General features: G+C 37.6%; 1 protein-coding gene across 6 annotated transcripts in view; it reads right to left on the bottom strand.

The window, feature by feature from the left end:
* The window catches only part of BEND5 (BEN domain containing 5), a 963465-nt gene that overhangs the window by 355818 nt on the left and 589615 nt on the right, over window positions 1–18032 (bottom strand). Inside the window, exons 2-5 of one of the 6 annotated variants that reach the window (XM_087732926.1) lie at window positions 15665–15798; window positions 13630–13999; window positions 7326–7474; window positions 2642–2855 (exon numbers count right to left, since the gene is read on the bottom strand). The exons of 3 other annotated variants lie outside the window; for them this stretch is intronic. In XM_087732926.1, the coding sequence (XP_087589052.1) occupies window positions 2642–2855; window positions 7326–7474; window positions 13630–13999; window positions 15665–15798 (867 nt within the window). Of the gene's footprint in view, window positions 1–2641; window positions 2856–7325; window positions 7475–13623; window positions 14000–15664; window positions 15799–18032 lie in introns of all 6 variants that reach the window. 2 more of the 6 variants (XM_087732925.1, XM_087732927.1) reach the window with 2 other exon arrangements.

The following is an 18032-nucleotide window of genomic DNA, read 5'->3' as shown; positions in this document are numbered from 1 at the left end:
GTTGCAAGATGTACTGAATATAAAATAAATAAAATTAATCAGCATGCAGCCTGATAGCTGAAATGCTGATTATCAGTAAACTACGATTTGAAACACGGCACCTAAGAAGAGGCATGTCACTGAGAACCTGAAGAAACCCAGTGTGTTTTTAGGACATAAACTTGTACTACAACAATCTCAGGAATACTCCCAAGTTGTGGCAGATACACCTAGTAAGGTGAACTTCCAGTAAAAGACAGGCTATGTCATTCGTTTAGCCACAATGTCAAGCAAAGAATCACTTGACAGAACTCATGCATCAGCTGTGATTCTTAAAGTCAGTCTGACCCAGATAGATCCATGATCATCACAGTTCTTCCTCTTCCATCTCTTCCATTTCTATGCGGGGCTGCAGAGATAGTAGTTTAGTAGTCACGTAAGGATGCTAAGGGGCTTAGGGGCTCCAAAGAATGATTTGGGGGTTCTGCTTCTTCTTTGTCTTTTGGCTTTAGAGGAGCATACAGATACCCCTGCTTATTTCTGACTGCACCAAAGATTCAAGTAGACTCAAAGACTAACAAGGAGCTTTACTTCTTTTTGTGATGCCTGATGCAAGTCATTGGCCATGTAAACTCTAACTTTCTCACATTTCACTATTTGTCCGCTCGCTACTCATTTTTTTTGTTTTGTTTTCTTCTCCATAACGTAATAACAACTTCTTATTTGATCACTTCCAGCTTTCCAGGAAACACTGCTGGCGTGATGGGGCAAGGCCTGCTAACACTGACGCAAATGCAAAGGACACAACAACGTGGAAAATCATGGTTATGTGCCACCCAGTACCATTGATACAGGAAGTCTGTCTGCTGCCACCTAAAACATTGGCCATGCAGTTTAACTGGTTCAAGAAGAGATTGTACAGTCCAACAAAAAGGGAGTCAAAGACAACGTGAAATAAACACTAGAAGGAGGAACATGTAAAACCAGGGCATGGTACAGTAGAATTCCAATGAGGGTTGAGGCTGGAAGCAAAAATATGACAGAAAACACAGAAAACCAAGGAAATTGGGAAGAGCTGAATTGCTGGAGAGTGTAAAGGTATGGAAGAGAAGAAAGGGAAGGGCCCTATCTGCCTTTCACCATGTACCTGTTGGAGCATATTCCCAAACTCACTATAGTCAAAACAAGGGGAGTTAGAAGAAAGCTATCATTTAAAGGGCTCAAGCAACACAGACTGGCCCTGACTGAAGTAGCGGAGGAAATTCTCACATAAGCAACCTTGCCAGCAGCGCTGAGGAGCAACAGCGTCCAGCAAGGAAACTAAAAAGCTCTTTGCAATGGGCCAGTGAACAACAACTCCTTTTTACTGCGTGTTTCGAAGTATGCATCTGGGTAACCAATTCTCTTTTCCCATTAGGAGCTGACAAGGGTAGCCACAGCCACAGAGTGGTTTCCTTATGTGGCCCACACATCATTACTTTGCTACATGTGTTAGGACAGTACCAAAAAGTCCCAGCCAGAACTAGAAAATAAGTATGGAACAGCTTGCACTTCCACATATATTCTTAAAGCAAATTAGTAAAAAAAACCCATGCTTTTTACTCATTTCTTACAAACTAAGAAAGGTGACAGTACAAAGATCAGTTTCCAACTTTTCCCCACACAACACAGACACACGCACACACTCAAAGATGGATCACATTTCTTACTTCCAAAACATGGTACTCGCAAGGCAGATTACAACAGCTCTTAAAGAGTTCATAGTTAACAGCACATAGCAAGTAAGAACAGGAAATGCAGAATAATGAAGCTCAATCAAATGGGGAGATTTCTTTCAGCCCTGCTGCAGTTTAGTACGGACACAAAACCTAAAAATCCAATTTTGGTATGTATTCCATGAGGAACCGTCTCAGTTCTGACTTAAAAAGAAGCCTGAAATACCAAGAGAGACAGAAATGAATGCGAAACACGAGCATGATGATACAAAGGGACTGAAATTCACTATTCATTTTAAATGAAGGAGAAGGCCTTCTCTCTCTCAAAGTACTACATACACGGACTCAGGCTTGCAGTTACTGAAAGTGTCATTGCAATTTTTCCTGCCAGATAGGTCAGCAATTTACACTTGCTGTTCAAATTCCAATTCAAGTGCAACAATTAATTTTTACTATTTCCATTTTCTCCATTTAAAAGGGTAAAACTATTCTTTCTCGCCTTTGAAGGTATGCGTATTTTTATAGTCACAGCTATAATGGTTTCTGTGCCTCATGCCAGAGTTGGTTACATTCTGGATGAAAGAATGTGGTAAAGCTACTCTCAAGCTTGTTAAAAGGAATATAGGTATTTTAAAAAATCACTACGTTATGAATGAATTCCAGAACAATGTGTTTTTCTCCAGGCTCTAAGTCCTGTCCTGCAAGCGGTTCAAAGTGATGATCTTCTTGAACCTTACTGTACAAGTACAACTCTTCAGCTGTGAAGGCCTGCACTGTGCACAGCTATTGCAATGTGTTTTACTTCTCCTGGATATGTACGCACTTCACAATGCAATAGCAATTTGATTTACAGTTAATTTTATATGAGCTGAAAAGAAGCATCTTTCAACTCAATGATTAATTAGTTAAACTCCAAAGCAGGAAGCAAAAGTTTTCAAATAACCTACCTCTGACAATGCTTAATTTGTGAGGTGAGAGAGGTGGCTTGGGAACGGCATCTTTCTTTTTTTTGGTTGCAACTCCTGTGACACTTCTGTTCTTGAGAACATCTGTTCCCCAAATCATAACCGCTAGATTTTTTGTATACTTTGAATCTCCTTGTGTTACTTGCAGCTGGTGCCATTTCTCCTCATCTACCCAAATTCCACTGCCAAGATGGACCTAGAAGGTAGTAATAATAACAACTTATCTATGGTATGTAGCACACAACAGTATCCAAGTGCTGTAGGAACATTAATATTAGGTACTATAATAACAGTAATTAGGGCTGAACAAATCCATTTTGCCTAATTCTGAAACTTCTCCAACTTTGTGGGTCAGGGAGTTCAAGTCAACCTCATATAATATAGTTCCTCTTCCTTTTTGTATTCAATTTTTCTTACTCTCTACTTATTCCCCCCACATAGCCTATCTCCTGAAAGACTATGGTCAGGAACAGAGATAGAAGGAAACAGTAAACACATCCAATATTATAAAGGTATGCACAGCATATAAACCAAGCAGTTGCACCAGCCTAATTCAGGAGCAAGATGAAACATTGTCTTTAATATGAAAGCTTCCCTTTGGCTGAAACAGACTTTACCCAAAGCATATTTCAGAGGCAGTAGAGAGGGAAATACTTCCTAAGTTGCATCCTTATACCTGTTGGCAAAATTCAGCCTGAATTGTTTTAAGTAACTAGAAGGGGAGAAGGGATTTTGAGACCTCCAATTTCAATATAAGCCAAGAGAGTCTGGAAGCTTTGTAAACTTCCAATTTTATCATGAAGCTTGCCTATCATCTATCACCTATCAATCTATCCAGGTAAATACTGTTTTGTGGTAAGGCAACGACCCATTGCTGCAACACTATAAACTTTCCTCTATCCAGACAATGGGGAGCAGAGAGATTTCATTGAAGCAGTAAAGCAGGATAATATGGGTACTGGGCAATGCAGTGTGGAGTCATTGTAGAGTCTCCAAAAGGAAGCTGCTCGAGTCTAGTTGTGCTTGTTAGCCTTGCTCAGCATTGACTATGCTGGGTTGACTCCCACAGAGCTACACTGTATCTCTACCACAAGATTCCCAGTGGTCCAGACTTCAGATGAACGCAGGACAAGAATCTAAGTACTGTCCTTCGGCTAGCACTACATATGTTTGAGCTGATAGTCCTCCTGATAACCAGGACACCTTCAAGCAACAGCAAGGAAAATAACTCCACTAGTAATAAGCACAGGTCTGACAAGAGTGCAACCAGTAAGCCCAACTGGACGCAAATGCTGGCCCTGTGCAGAACCACACAGAATCATTTGTATTGTGTATGTCCATGCTCCTAATTCCTAGAGTAGTACAGACACCTGAACTACCTCTGCACACAGAAAGCTTTGTTCACATGGTGAAGAACTTCATTCGGTTGGACCCACACTTGCTCATCATCCATGACAATCTAATGCATGACCTAGCTATTCTAATTACTGCTAAGAGTTCACTGCACTGGAAAGGAAGAACATAGAACTTACTTTCAGATAATTCTGTAAAAGTGCAAAATACCAAAAACATACACCAATTGGATTGTTATATCCCAAATATAGGTTTCATAAAATTTGATCAAATGGAGGTTCTTTCTGTAACACTAGTACTTTAATAAAAACTTACTGCCTCCTCACAATTAAAAAAAAAAACAACTGTGAACAAAATTCTATAGCAAAAATATATTAGGAGACCCTGTTTGCCTTAATCATTTTGCTCTTAGTTTTTTGTGGTTTTACGCCTTTCATGTGGCATTACACAAACTGTGCCTGCTACCCATACAGATCTGAACAGTATCACATAAGTCCCATTAAATGCAATGAAAATTGGACAAAGCTACTGTAAAATTTTATATACCCATAATTTTACTGCCTGTATTCAACCAAACACCATTTTTCCTTTAAATGGAAACCTATTTTAATTATTAATGAGGGCTATAACCCGAAGAAATTTTTTATTACAACAGCATCCTTCAAAAGCAACTAGTTGTTTAAAAACTTAAACAGAAAAATATGAATGGTTTGGCTACCAGCTACCTTATAAAAAACAAATGAGAAGTCTAACTTCCTCAAAGTATAAAACCATAAAGCAAGCTGCCTCTCCTGCAGAATTTTCTACACTAAAGAGATTCTAAGAAGCTTTTCACAAGTCCATGTGGTATTTAGATTTCATAATGGACAGAAATGGAACTACTAATAAGCACAACACGAACACCCCTTTTCTTCCTTCCTTCTCTGTTGTTGAGCCTCTTCACAATTGCTTTAAAGAATTTGCAGTCTTTTGGTGCTCTCTACATATTTTGTAAGACAACTTCAATCAGAGGGAGCAGTCTGTTACAGTTATAATTCAGTTATTTCCATTTTGATATTGGAAAGGTTATCTGTAAGAATTAGTATAAGTTACTTAGAAAATAAGTGAGATTAGGAATGTTGTGACATGCCAAGTTTTGGATGCCTGTATTACGTTAGTTGTAGAGACTGCTGTATTTGATCAAAAATCTGATTTCCCTCTGCCAAAATTAGGGTTTGTCTTTGCAAAAGGTTGTTTAGTCTCTTAAGATACTACATTATTCATTAGCTTTAAGTTATTTGAAAGAAAACAAGCTGCAGCAAATATTTTTAATATTTATTTTTCAGACAGATCATCTCTTCTTTGAACATGCTTCATTTATTGAAAAAAGGTATCACTGGTATGAAACACCTATGGTAACAGCAACTACGTGACAGCCAGCCACAGAAATCTTATGTCTCCCTTTTTCTATTTCTAGCACTGTTAAGGCAAGGAATTTAATCTGTCCATGTCTCAGTTTACCTCTCCGTAAAACAGGCTTGGTACTGTTTCCTATTACTCCCAAAGCTATGGGAAGCTTACTGTACTCCAGATTCAGAAGCCATTTCCTTCTTGCTGGAAGAGCTGCCCCATGGGCCAGACCCTTGGCTTGATGAAATCAATGGGAACTTTACCCCCAATTTCAGCAACTGCAGGATCAACCTTCAAGCACAAGGCAACATAAACAACAGCAAATTCAAAGCAATGCTCACCACTGTTAACTGTGCTAACATGTGCAATATATCTAAAATGTGTCTCAGAAGACGAACTCTTTTCTTTCTTTCTTTTCTTTTCTTTAAATGAATGCCATAGGCTCTTTTTTGGTAACTGTTCTCCCTCTGGAGGGGAGAGATTTATCTGCTTTGAAAGAATCTTACTAAGATCAAATCCGATGCCACAAAGGGCGAGATTTCTAAAAAAGTATTTCAACTACTCAGCACACATCAATAAAGAAGTAATGAAAAAAAGGCATAAATAAGAAAAACTGAAAAAACACCCTCCAACACTCTAAATACATTATTAGTTCACATTTCTGGCATCTGAGCTGGCTGAAGCCCCAATAAATGGCTAACTTCAAGAAAGACCAAAATTACAAGAAGAAAGTTAAAGGGATATTAATATGTGTAAAGACAGAGAAAACTTCAGCAACAGAAGTGCTGAGAAGCTGGCGATGAAATAAAGGTGCAGAAAAAGCTGCATACAAATACTAAAGGACATACCCTATCCCACAGATGTTATGCAGAAAAAAAGGAGGTAAACCAAACTCTCACAGTAACATATGCTAAGTTTTCATTGCACAAAAATACACAAAATATACAAGCAAATGACATATGTTAAATATATTAGGCAAGAAAAGCTATCTGAACCAAATACCTGTCAAACTGTCAAGATTATACTATTTTTCACATGCATTTTGTCCTCAACAATTATGTCGAATTCATCTTCAAGAATGACAGACATTTGTGCAGTCAATCTTGTAACACAGATCTGAAAATGTAATATTTCATGCTATTCTATCAGTAATTCCACTGTATGCCAAAGCTGAAATGGACGTTTCCTCCTAAAAGGTTCTCAGATTATGGTACCGAATGCATACATATCCTAAGAAACAACATCTGCATCAGCAATTCTGAAGGACATACGGTTTTGTAAATAAATACAGTGTTCATTTAATGATAATGGCAACAGCTGTAAAAGGAGGCCTCAGTAGATGAGCAGACAATGTGTTAAACATGGTGAAGTCTGAAAAATTATCAGTCAGGTTCTGGCAAACTGTAGCTATATGGTATTTCACCAATCCTACCAGATTCAAGGGAGCCCATTTTCATTCCAGGATTCATAATTATCTACTGGTCTCCAATTTAACCAAAACATGAAGGCTTCTCTGCAATCGGACTGCAGCACACTAAAAACGTTAAAGACCTTTTAGGAAAAAGTATTTCTGTTAAAAAAGCTAATATAACTTTATAATGTGAGTTACTGACTCTGGTCTGTATTTGGTGGATTTATGTATGTCACCAATGGAAGACTATGCCAATGTGCTTGTGCATGCATATTTAATAATTATATTCATCGTGTTACACAGCATTCAATGCTCTCATCACTGAGGATGTTATTCTATGCTGTTCCTAGTTGTGTAATTTCATAATTTTCCTCAGCATAATAGCATGCCTTTATAAAAACTGAGGAGTTCGTGTAAGCTGCTACCATGCAAAACCCCTGATATGAAAATTCCACAAAAAAATCACCTGATGGACATTTACAAACTATTCATGCTATATTTAATTTAAAATACCTTTCCATTCTCGAGAATATACTTGTCCATTACTGGAACAGGGGCAGGATAGTACGTTGATGTATTTGCTTCCTCACTGAAGGTCTTCTGTACCTCAGGTTCAGGCTCAATTGATTCTGGTTTTACTTTTTCAAGCTCAATGGCAGGTCCTAGACAGTTAAGAAAAGAGAGCTGTCTGCTATCCCAGAGAACATGAAATCAATCACTTCATCACCCATGGTTAGCATAAAATAACACATTAGTAATGTTCACTTCAAAGTTAGAAAGAGTCTAAACCAAAATCCTACTTCCAAATGGCAATAAATAAAAGCAGGATAAGTAACTCTGCTTTATAAATATTAAAATGTTTAATTTTAATTTAACTGTTTATTTTTATTCTTAAAGCATATGGACAATTACAGACATGGATAAGACTGCTTCAATGCACACTACGGAAATTACGTTAAAATGACACTGAAACTATAAACCAAAAGCAACAATAGTAATTCTTCAAATAAGAATTACTACATAGTTCCATAGAAACCTGCATAATTTACTGTGATAATTATATAAGTTATCCATATAGAATTACAAATTTTATAGAAATTTGAAATCTCTGTAGATATAACAGGAGGTATATTAAAAATAGTGAGGATCTACAGAAATACTATAAAGGAAACAGGCTTAGGCTACTTATGCTAAAGTACCATGCATAGAAAGAGTATCCAAGGTTAAAAAAAAAGCACATAAATTAGAATTTTGATTGTCCAATCCATCCAACACACTGATTTTTATTTTTAATGTAATCAACAAAAATTAAGCACAGCTTGAACAACAGAATACTACAAAGCATATGTTTGAGGCTTCACAGGAGGATAATTATTTTGTCAGTCATCAACTTTTCTTTTCCAGATCAAACTTATAAAGTGTTCCTAAAAAGAATAAAATAAAATAATTTGTGAACTGGATTTCATCGTTCCATTCATTGCAGCAGTTAGACCAGAAATCTAGGAAAAGGCTACGGCCCCAAGCTTATTATTGTCTCTTGACGTCTGTCTCTGGGCTCACGAGAAGCTCCAGCAGTCATTGAAGTTCCACGCAGGGGCGGTGGTTTGTTAACACAACAAAGCTGCCAGCTTAGACCCTGGACACCACGGTAATCAGCCACTTCCAAGAACTTTAAGGATAAACTCACACAATTGTAAGAACTATATTGTACCAGACTGGTGCTGAGAGCGCTGCAGCACTCTGTAGCCCAACCTTGACATCTTCAACAAATGACAATTCAATCACCAGGTCACTGTCACTGTTCAGCATCCCTCCTCAGTGGTTGTACACATAGATCAAGCCCTGAATTGATCTAACTCTGCAAGTCAAGCTGGCACCAAAACTCCTGTCTTGAGTCACGTTATCTTAAATAGTTCCTGTACCTGGAACAAGTATTCATTCCTCCTACTTTGCGCAGTTTCATTTACAGATTCTTATACAAAGATACCTGCATTTCCTCCATTGTCAGCATTTGACATTTATCCTATAGCTTATTCTACACCTACATAGCCAGCTAAGTGCTCTCAGCTGATGCCACTTGACACTCAGCAACAACTAAAAGTTGTCTTGGCAACTCAGACAACCCTATACTGCAATGCCACCAACAGTGTGTCTTAAGAGCCATATGCAATGCAAGCATGGCGCAAATCGAGAAATCACAAAAAACATACCATTTGCATTATAATTTCATGGTCAACTTAGTCAGCACCTCTACTATCATGTATATGCAAAGATATGACCAAGACTAATTAAACTTTCTGTACTTGAGACTGCTAAACTGATTCAGATTGGGGGAAAGACCTGAATTGATTAAACCACCCAGTCTGCACACATCTCAGTGTGGGCACACCCGTACCAGCAGATGCAGTGACGTAACTGCCAGTGTGAACTTAAGAAGGGATCTTTTAGTTGTTACTTTAAGAAGACTTTCTTCAACAAAGTGCTATTTTGAGTTCTCTTATACTTTTAAAGTCACTTTGAGGAAGATACCCAAGTACAACCACCTTCTTCCTAGAAGGAAACACCTAGTTCAAATGCTTTTACTAGTTGTGATTTAGAAGTCTTCTACTGTTTTGTTTATAGTCATATATTGACACAGCTGGGATTTGGTTTCCAGAGCTCCCCAAGACAGACAGTTGATTAAAGTCCACAATAACCATAGCTCTAACAGGTCAGAAAAACCTCTGTTTCAATTCATGCTTTACTGCTTGCCTCGAAGTCACCAACAGAAAGGTCTTAAAACGTCGTCTTTTATATTCTACTCGTTTTTTCTTCCCAAACAGAAATCTGCCTCTAACTAGGTAGTCTTCACAGCTACTTTTACCAATTACTAGAAGTTTCCTCTCTCTGTAGCTCTTATGCTCTACATCTTATTTTAAAGATGATGAATGGGAAATACAAAAATATACACCACTATCTAAAGGCTTAATTACCAATTATGTAATAAGGATGATAAAAAGAAAAATAAAGACAATTCTTCAGAGTGCAAAAAGGAAACAAATGTTTTATTTCAAAATCTTTCTCCTTCTGACTGTAAAGTTTCCATAATATCTGAGAGGCCAGCAACTTCAAATACAGGATGAAAAGGCAGAAGGCTTCCCTTCATCACCTCTTTTCCTCAAAAATGCATCTTAGATTACACACTACTCAAAAATTAGTAAATAAGCCAAAATAACTGATAAAGTGGTCAATATACATTTGTAAGCAGCAAGCTGTTTTTCCACATGGTCTACCAGAATTTGAACGAAAACAACAGGAGTCCGAGAAGGGGAAATACTATATATATATATATATAGTACTTCCTGCTCTTGTACTTGATAGAAACCTCGCACTTTTTTTTTAAATCAAAAAGCCACACAAATCTAAAAAAGCTGAATAATAGTAATTCCTTACATGTGGTAAGACACAAATGCCATTTCATTCTCCCTATCCTGGTGTCAGTCCCAAGACACTGTAAACTGGATCACTGAAATTAAACTGGGATTAAAAATAACCACCTGGGGTGCTGTGTGTGTGTTGACGAATGAATGTGAATGAATGAAAGTAAATATACTCCCTGAGTTTAGAGCAACACTAATTCTTAGCAATACAACATGAAAACGCAATATTTATCAGGGAGCGAACAACATCCAAACATTATCCCTGATACAACTTCACTACTTCTGGCCATACACAACCATAGTAAACTGCACAGATCTTACCCTGGTGACAACTATTTTTAAGAAGTTATTGAAATTCTTATCTTCTGCAATCCAAGGACTATTTAAAGTTAGGCCTATAGGCAAGAGTCAGTGATTTAATTCTCTAAATCACCTTACTCTCTATTGATAAAAACAGGGCAAATTAGTGTGTTTTCAGGTGCAACGGAACAAAGACAAACTGCAAAGGCCTATGATCACGGGGCTTCCCGATCCCAAAGCAGGCAAGGGAAAAGAGGCTTTGGCTGCACACGTTCTTCAGGGAGCTCAGGCGAGGGATACCGTAACCTCTTCCACGGCAGTCATCATGTTCCCCCACTGCTTTGGTCCCTAGAGCCCTGGCCAAATGCCTGGCTCCTCCAGGAACAGATCTGTTGGGCAACAGCATATTGAAATCATGAAAAAGCTTCCACATATCCCCATGGATCAGTACTGATTTCACTACTGTCATTTGCCACATCTGCTTTCAAGGCTCTTTTAAAACAAAGAGCAATTCAGTGTCACCATGTGGAAGATTAAGAACCTCACTCTTCCCACAAGAGTGGCTCAAGTTTAGTAGCAGAGATGAAGGCCTAGGTCTAAAGCAGAATACATTGACTTCTAGCTTCTCACTGAAATCAACATATTGATGGTAAATTAGAAGACTGAATACTTGACTGAATGTTAGCTCAAGAGGCTGTTCTATATTTGATCTGCAAGTTTAAAATGGCAACAGGCACGCGTTTCCCACAGCTACAATTCATCAGCACAAAACAGCTGTCATCTCATGCAAAGAAATCAGAAGTCTCTAAGGTGAAACAGAAATGCAATTAGTTTGCATTAAGTCCAGCCTGCTAGAAGTGCAGCGTAACATAAATTACATGTAATTTGAAACTCTAGGTTTAAGAGATCGCTGCAACAACCGAAGATGAATTCAGGATGTAATCTATTTTCTGAACAATCTTCACAGATTGTTCACATACCCAAACATACCTCATTTATAATCTGGAAAAGTAAGGAAGAGTGAAGGAGTCTTTACATATCTGTTTCTTGATTAAAAGTAGCACTTTTTCATACTGTCATCAGACTCCCTAATTTATAATTTGCTGAAGATGTCTCCCTTTCTAATCATTCATAAGTTTTGTACTGATTTCTAGAATCTGGTTGTTTCTCTACTGTGAATGAGGCTACAAGGAAAGGGAAGCGTTATCAGCGGTTAATACACTGAGTCTTAGGAAACACACATCCTAAGAAGGACACGGCCCGTAGGGCCAAATTCTACCTTTGTCATCCATGAAAAATTCCACACAATTAATAATAACAAGGGATTTTTTTGGAAGTTACCTATAATTCATACTTGTCCAGGTATGTGATTAAATTAAAAGAACTTGCATTCAATGTAATTGAGATTTATTTCCAGCTGTAAAGAAGGTGCCAGACTGATACAATGGAAATTCAAGCCCAGTATTTAGAGAAAATTCAGCATTTTTTCCAACAGGTTTTGGGTGTTTTGTTGAAGGGTTTTTTTTGGTTTTGGTTTTTGTTTTTCTTCTAAGTTTTCTTGATTCAGCTCAGTAAAAAACACATCCCTTCTTTCTTAAAGTGAAAGAAACGAGACAGAATTCAGAAGCTGTCTTCATTTCATTGCTGGTCTCACCACTCAAATTGCTGTCAAGTCTACCAACTAAATTGGTATTTTATGCTGTTCAGCCCCATTGCCTACTAACATCTGGCTGGTGCTCCATTCACATAAATTCCAGCTAACTACTTGCAGATGAAGAAACATCTTTCCATCCAAGGAAAATTTTAGAAAGCTCAGTGGAATCTACTGCCAACCACATCGTGTTTTTCAGACTGTGGAAACCTTGCCTACTTAGTTTTATTTAAAAATTTAACTAGAATGTTTATAATAAGTAATGACATTTTAATTATGCATAGTGTAACAATGATGAGCATTCACAATCAAACACCCAGTTTAAATCGTCAGATGCTACTTCAAGAACCTTGCTCCAAACTTGCGAGCACACCTTAACACATGCTACAGCACAGGCACATGCTCTCTCGACTTCAGGTTTATACATGAATGTAACTCAGATCCACATGCAAATTACATGCACTCATTCAAGTCAAGTAGAAGAGCCAATATCTGATTTACATGCAAAAATTAAGTTTCCAGATACACAAAGGCAGACATAAGAAACAGCATGCTAAGTTTGGATGCACAAATTTTAACCAAGTTTGAGTCACCGAGCAAATCTTCAACACAGCAGTACCACATTCTAATAGCAAATAAATATAAATTAATAAGATATTTGAAGGTATTCCAAGGGTACCATCTTTAATGAAAAGGATGACCTTTTTATTTTGTCTTTTTTCCCATTTATTCCAACATAATGGTTAAATAATTGTTATAAACCAAAACAAATGAGCAACTAACTCAGGATATTTAAAATTTAAATCCAAATTACACAAACCTACATTTTGTAACAAGTGTCGATAAATGGGACACTAATATAAAAAGTTTTTTTAATTATTCTTTAACAATCCATTATTTTTTCAAATAGCACGGCTGTTTAAAGCCACTGCTAAGAAGTTCAAGAATATATCACACTCTAATGAACTACTAATGGGAAGAGGGGGCAGAAAACGGAAGGTAACAGAGTCACTTACATAATAACAAACAAAATCCCTAACTGAAATGAATAAAATAGTATTAGCCCAAATATTCATTCCACTGCCTTTCCTTTCTTCTTTTTTTTCTTTTTAAACTGGAACATATTGGTATATTTTGCAGATGATGCTTTATTATCTTTTTCAGCATATACTGGAAGGTCAGAGACTCTTTAAAATACAGCTGCTTAAAATGGAACTCTGATTCAACCATACCAGCACAAAGACCTCTACTATCATTAAAGAAAAACCCAGACATACATAGCATACAAATTCGACACATATTGTACAGCCATAGCAGAAAACCCTTTTAACATTCAATGTCCAGTTTAACAACCACTGCTATTCTTCAAATACACTTCCATTACTATTGACCACACCTGCAAAATTCATTAAAACTAGTCCCATTTAAGTCCGGCACTTACCACTACCTAGTCTTAGAAGCAGTACATCCTGGAGTCTCCTGTTCAAGTCTCTGAGCTCTTTCATTTCTGACACGAGTGCCCCATACTCCTTTAGCTTCTTTGCCTGTTGCACAAGCTGTCTCCGTGTTCGCTCAAGCTCCTGCTGAATGTGTCTCATTTCTTCTTGTTGCTGTTGGTAACTCCTCAGCAATTCTTCATACAGAATCCGAGGAACTACAGCATCGTCCATGTTGTTCATGCTTTCCGAAGTCTCCATAAAAGCCTCCTCAGGGCTGGAAGTATTACTGAGACTCATCCCATTCTGCTTTTCAAGGCGAGCAACAACTGCTTCAATGCTTTTGTGTGTACCTTCACTTTGTTTCCTCCCATCTTGTCTCTGCATGTTACAATAAAAAAATAAATAAATTAGGAGAGCAGTAAGTTGTAATACAAATTGGGAACCAGTAATATTCTTGTTTTCCAAAAAAAGCAGGACAAAGTCTGCCTGCAAAAATGTTTTGCCTAACAGATTCTAGTGGATATACATCATAACTTTCATGCACGTGTAATTCAGCTAAATGCATATACAAACTTCTGAGGCAGTTAAAGGCCTTTCTTTCTGCATTTGTGCAACATTTGCAAGCTGAGTGTATATAGGTCACTTGATTCCATACACAAAGATAATTAATTTCTTAAAAAAAAAAAAGTGGATCTGGATCTCTCTTCCTTTAAAGTTTACCCCTAACATTTAGATTTCCGACAGCAATTGATTTTCTGATAAGTAAGAGAAAGAATCAACTATGTGCTACATTTGTCACCTGTAATGACATCACAGATGAAAGCGGCATACCATACAAAGCTGTTGTGAACAGAGGGCTTGTCCTTCCCACACTTTGGGAGACAAAACCTTCTCTGACTATTCCTCTAGCACGTTCACCCAAATGCCTGACGCAAGTGACTTAACACTACCAGCACACACTAAAAGGGAATTGAAAACACAGAAGTTGGAGACAGAATTTATCATCCAATCTCATCTTCCTGATCAACTGATTCCTTCTATATTAGCACTGCATTGCAGAGGCTTCATCTCCTTTGAACTCTCAGCAGAAATTTACCTTCAATCATCTGCACAAACCCTATGAATTGAAGCACACCTCTCTTCTGGGGCCCGGGTAGTGGTATTAAAATGTGACAGTATGGGTAAAAGTCACTAAGTTTTATTGGCCAAATATGGAAAAAGCATTTGAACTTCCAAGCAACTGCAAGGAAAGCAAATGTAGCTCATAGCTTAGAGACGAGAAGCTGACACTATCAATTCCCATACCACAATATCCATGAGTAATGTGGCAGAAAATGAGATTATTTGATGTTACGCCTGCTCCATGCATGTTCTTTAAAAAAAAAAAAAAAGCTGGCCCACCATAAAGAAATGTACTAGTATCATTCCTGCAGCTGCAAAACACATGAAGCCACAGAGCAGTATTTTATTCTGAAGGTTGGCAGACTTTTAAAGAAATCATTTGATATCAAAAAAAAAATACATTTACATAGCGGGTTTCTGGCATCTGGACCTAAAAAGGCAACTGGCAGTTATAATGGAGGGATGCAGTCCTGTCAATTTGTCTTCTCACCCACTGCTGTAGTTGGGAAGTCTCAGAGCACCCCTTCCAATTCCAAACAAGCAGCGCGCAATAGGCCACAAGCGCCACTGAGAACAGCTGCTCGACATTCATGTAACTGGTGACTTTTAAAGCATTCTGGGCCAAAGTGGAAGAGCATTGTTCCAAAAATCTCAAATGGCAATTAAACTGTGCAGACGGAATAAACAGGGAAATGTTCGATTGCACATAAATCAGGTTTTGAAAACCGATACCCCACCCCCACACACAATTTGACCCCATTTCACCAAACACAGTGTTTTAAGGGGATCAAAAGCAGGCCTGGAATTCTTATGCTATGACATCTGTATATGCCCCAAGCACTTCCAAAAAAAAAAAAGGAAAGAAAAAAAAAGAAAAAAGAAAGTAAAGGGAAAAAAAAAAAAAAGGAAAGACTTCAGTACCTTACTGTGTCTAAGCTCCACATCTTCTTCCCCATAATCTGTAACCTCCCCAGCTTCTTCTACGTGATTGAGAGAGAGTTTGGGGATTTTAATTTTCTTCTGCATCACACTGTTCTCAAGGTCAGTTTTGTCCTCTAAAATGTATATTAAAAATAAAATTTTGTTACATTAATCAGTGTTCTTACTTCCAAATACTACATGACTTAGGCAAGACCAGTTAAAAAAAAAAACACCTCCCATGCTTCAATCCCCTCATAATACTATGATCAAATTAATCCATGGTGTAACTCAACTGATGCCCACTGACAGTTCTAGTGTTTCAACAGGGGATCAATCTGGCCAAACACAAGAATAAATATTGTAAAATGGCAAGCTAAATTAATGTGAGTGATCAAAAGTGTCAATGAGTAGCTTGTACTATCACTAAAATAAGAGTTAAGGATGCTGTAAATAAAACAACTTCCTAAAAACCATCTGTATTGCTTTAAATTATGTTTACTAACAGTATTTTCATATTCATAATCTGTTGCTGCAGTTCAAACTCTGCTTAGGTTTAAAGTGAAAATAAACTTGGTAACTGATCCTATACTCAACCAACATCTGCCAGCAGTACAGATCTATTTGCACACACAGCAGATTCTGTTGTTCTGCAAAGTGCAGAGCTGGGAAAGGGGATGCTGCAGGACAGGTTGAAAGGGCATTACCAAAAAGTTGCATATGGACAAAATCTGTAACAAAATTACTATATGACCCCTATTTCATTAGTTAATGGTACTAATCCTTTTCCTTTAGATATACAAGGCCAATAAATGGTTATATTAATCTCTGAATCTCAAAAAAATTGAAATCAAATATTTTCAAGTCTGAAACATTATAAGATACCTCAAAAGCAAATATTTCAAAACATTATTCTGAAAATAAGTTTGAAATATTTTAATAGTCCTGAAAAGGGGCAGAGGGGACAGGGAATCAAGAGTATAGTCTCCCCAAATGTGCCTGTGATCCATAAAATTCTTGCAGAGCAGACAAGGTCTTAAAAGATTCACAAGCTTGGCTACCTGTTCAAGACACTGACAAGGAGAAATGCATTTAAACTCTGAAGCGTTGTCTTTGTACATTGAAAGCTTATGAATAAGAAAACATTTTGAGTCTTCTTATCCACCTGTAAACTGTATTTCACAAAGTGTCCCATGAATATTTTTGAAAGTGCCAATGAGGATGGCATTTTTGAGTGCTTAGTTGCATTGACTTTTGCTTTCTCAAATTAGCATCTCTCCACAGGACCTCAAAACGGTTAGTGTTGACAATGTAGAAAAGGGAAACAAAGGTAAATCACTGTTTAATGAGGAGCAAGGCATTCATTAGAAATGAATTACACAGATGAATGCAATTCATTTTGTTACAGATAGAAATGGATCTCTTGTAGGCAAATGGTGATATTACAGCCCAAGGCTATGTAAAGAGAATAGGCACAGAACATGCAGAATAAGACATTAGACAACCTGAAATGAAATGCAGATGGTAGCAATAAATACTAAGACAGATGCAAAAAGAAACAGATAAACAACAAAAAACAGCTAGGCTTATTTTAGATCATTCACCATTCCCCAGAGCATCACGGATGCTTATCCCAGTAAAACAAAAAGGCAACCCAACTGTTTCAGTTTTGAAAAATAAACCCCTATGTTTTCATTTATCTGGAAAATGTAGGTTCATCAGAAAAGTGAGATAACCCGATTCTACTCTCAGAGAGCAGAGAAGAAAATAAGAGAGCCCTTCTTAGGAAAAAAAAAAATAAATGCAAATTTACAGACTAAAGGACAGACTGATGGGTATTGGTATCTTCATGGAAGGACAGAAATTTAATAAATAAATAAATCCATATTGGATGAAAAAAACAACCAATCAACCAACCAACTTTTCCTGTGATTATGTATTTTGGGGTATCTGATAGATCGAGGAATCCTTTGCTAAAATATGTTCTCAAAATTCCTTACAGGAAGAGCAACACATGCATACTGCAGAGCCAGCTTCTCTAGACTGCTCTGCCAAATCCTCTTCCACAGAACGTGCAGATGAACTCCTTCTACATTTAAAGAATGCAGATCAGTTTCTATGCTCCAAAACAACCTTTGGCCTCACAACAAGATGGACACAATCCAATTACTTCACATAGTTAAAAAAAATTGTCTGCTGGCAACTAGGTGAGGTCACCAGTAGCCAGAACCTCATGCAAACTGGTAACAGACACCACCTATCCTTCCCATGGCCAGGGAAATGCAAGTCTTGAAACACTCATGGAAGGGGGTCACAGAAGAGTCAGTGCATGTGCAGACTACAGTGGAAGTCAGCAAATACTTTCCGACAA

This window comes from Nipponia nippon, unplaced genomic scaffold, assembly GCF_047370975.1.
Source record: "Nipponia nippon isolate SJK-2023a ecotype South Korea unplaced genomic scaffold, ASM4737097v1 scaffold_5, whole genome shotgun sequence".
Lineage (NCBI taxonomy): Eukaryota > Metazoa > Chordata > Aves > Pelecaniformes > Threskiornithidae > Nipponia > Nipponia nippon.
The sequence above is the reverse complement of the archived record's forward strand: the minus strand, read 5'-3'. Positions and strand labels throughout refer to the sequence as shown.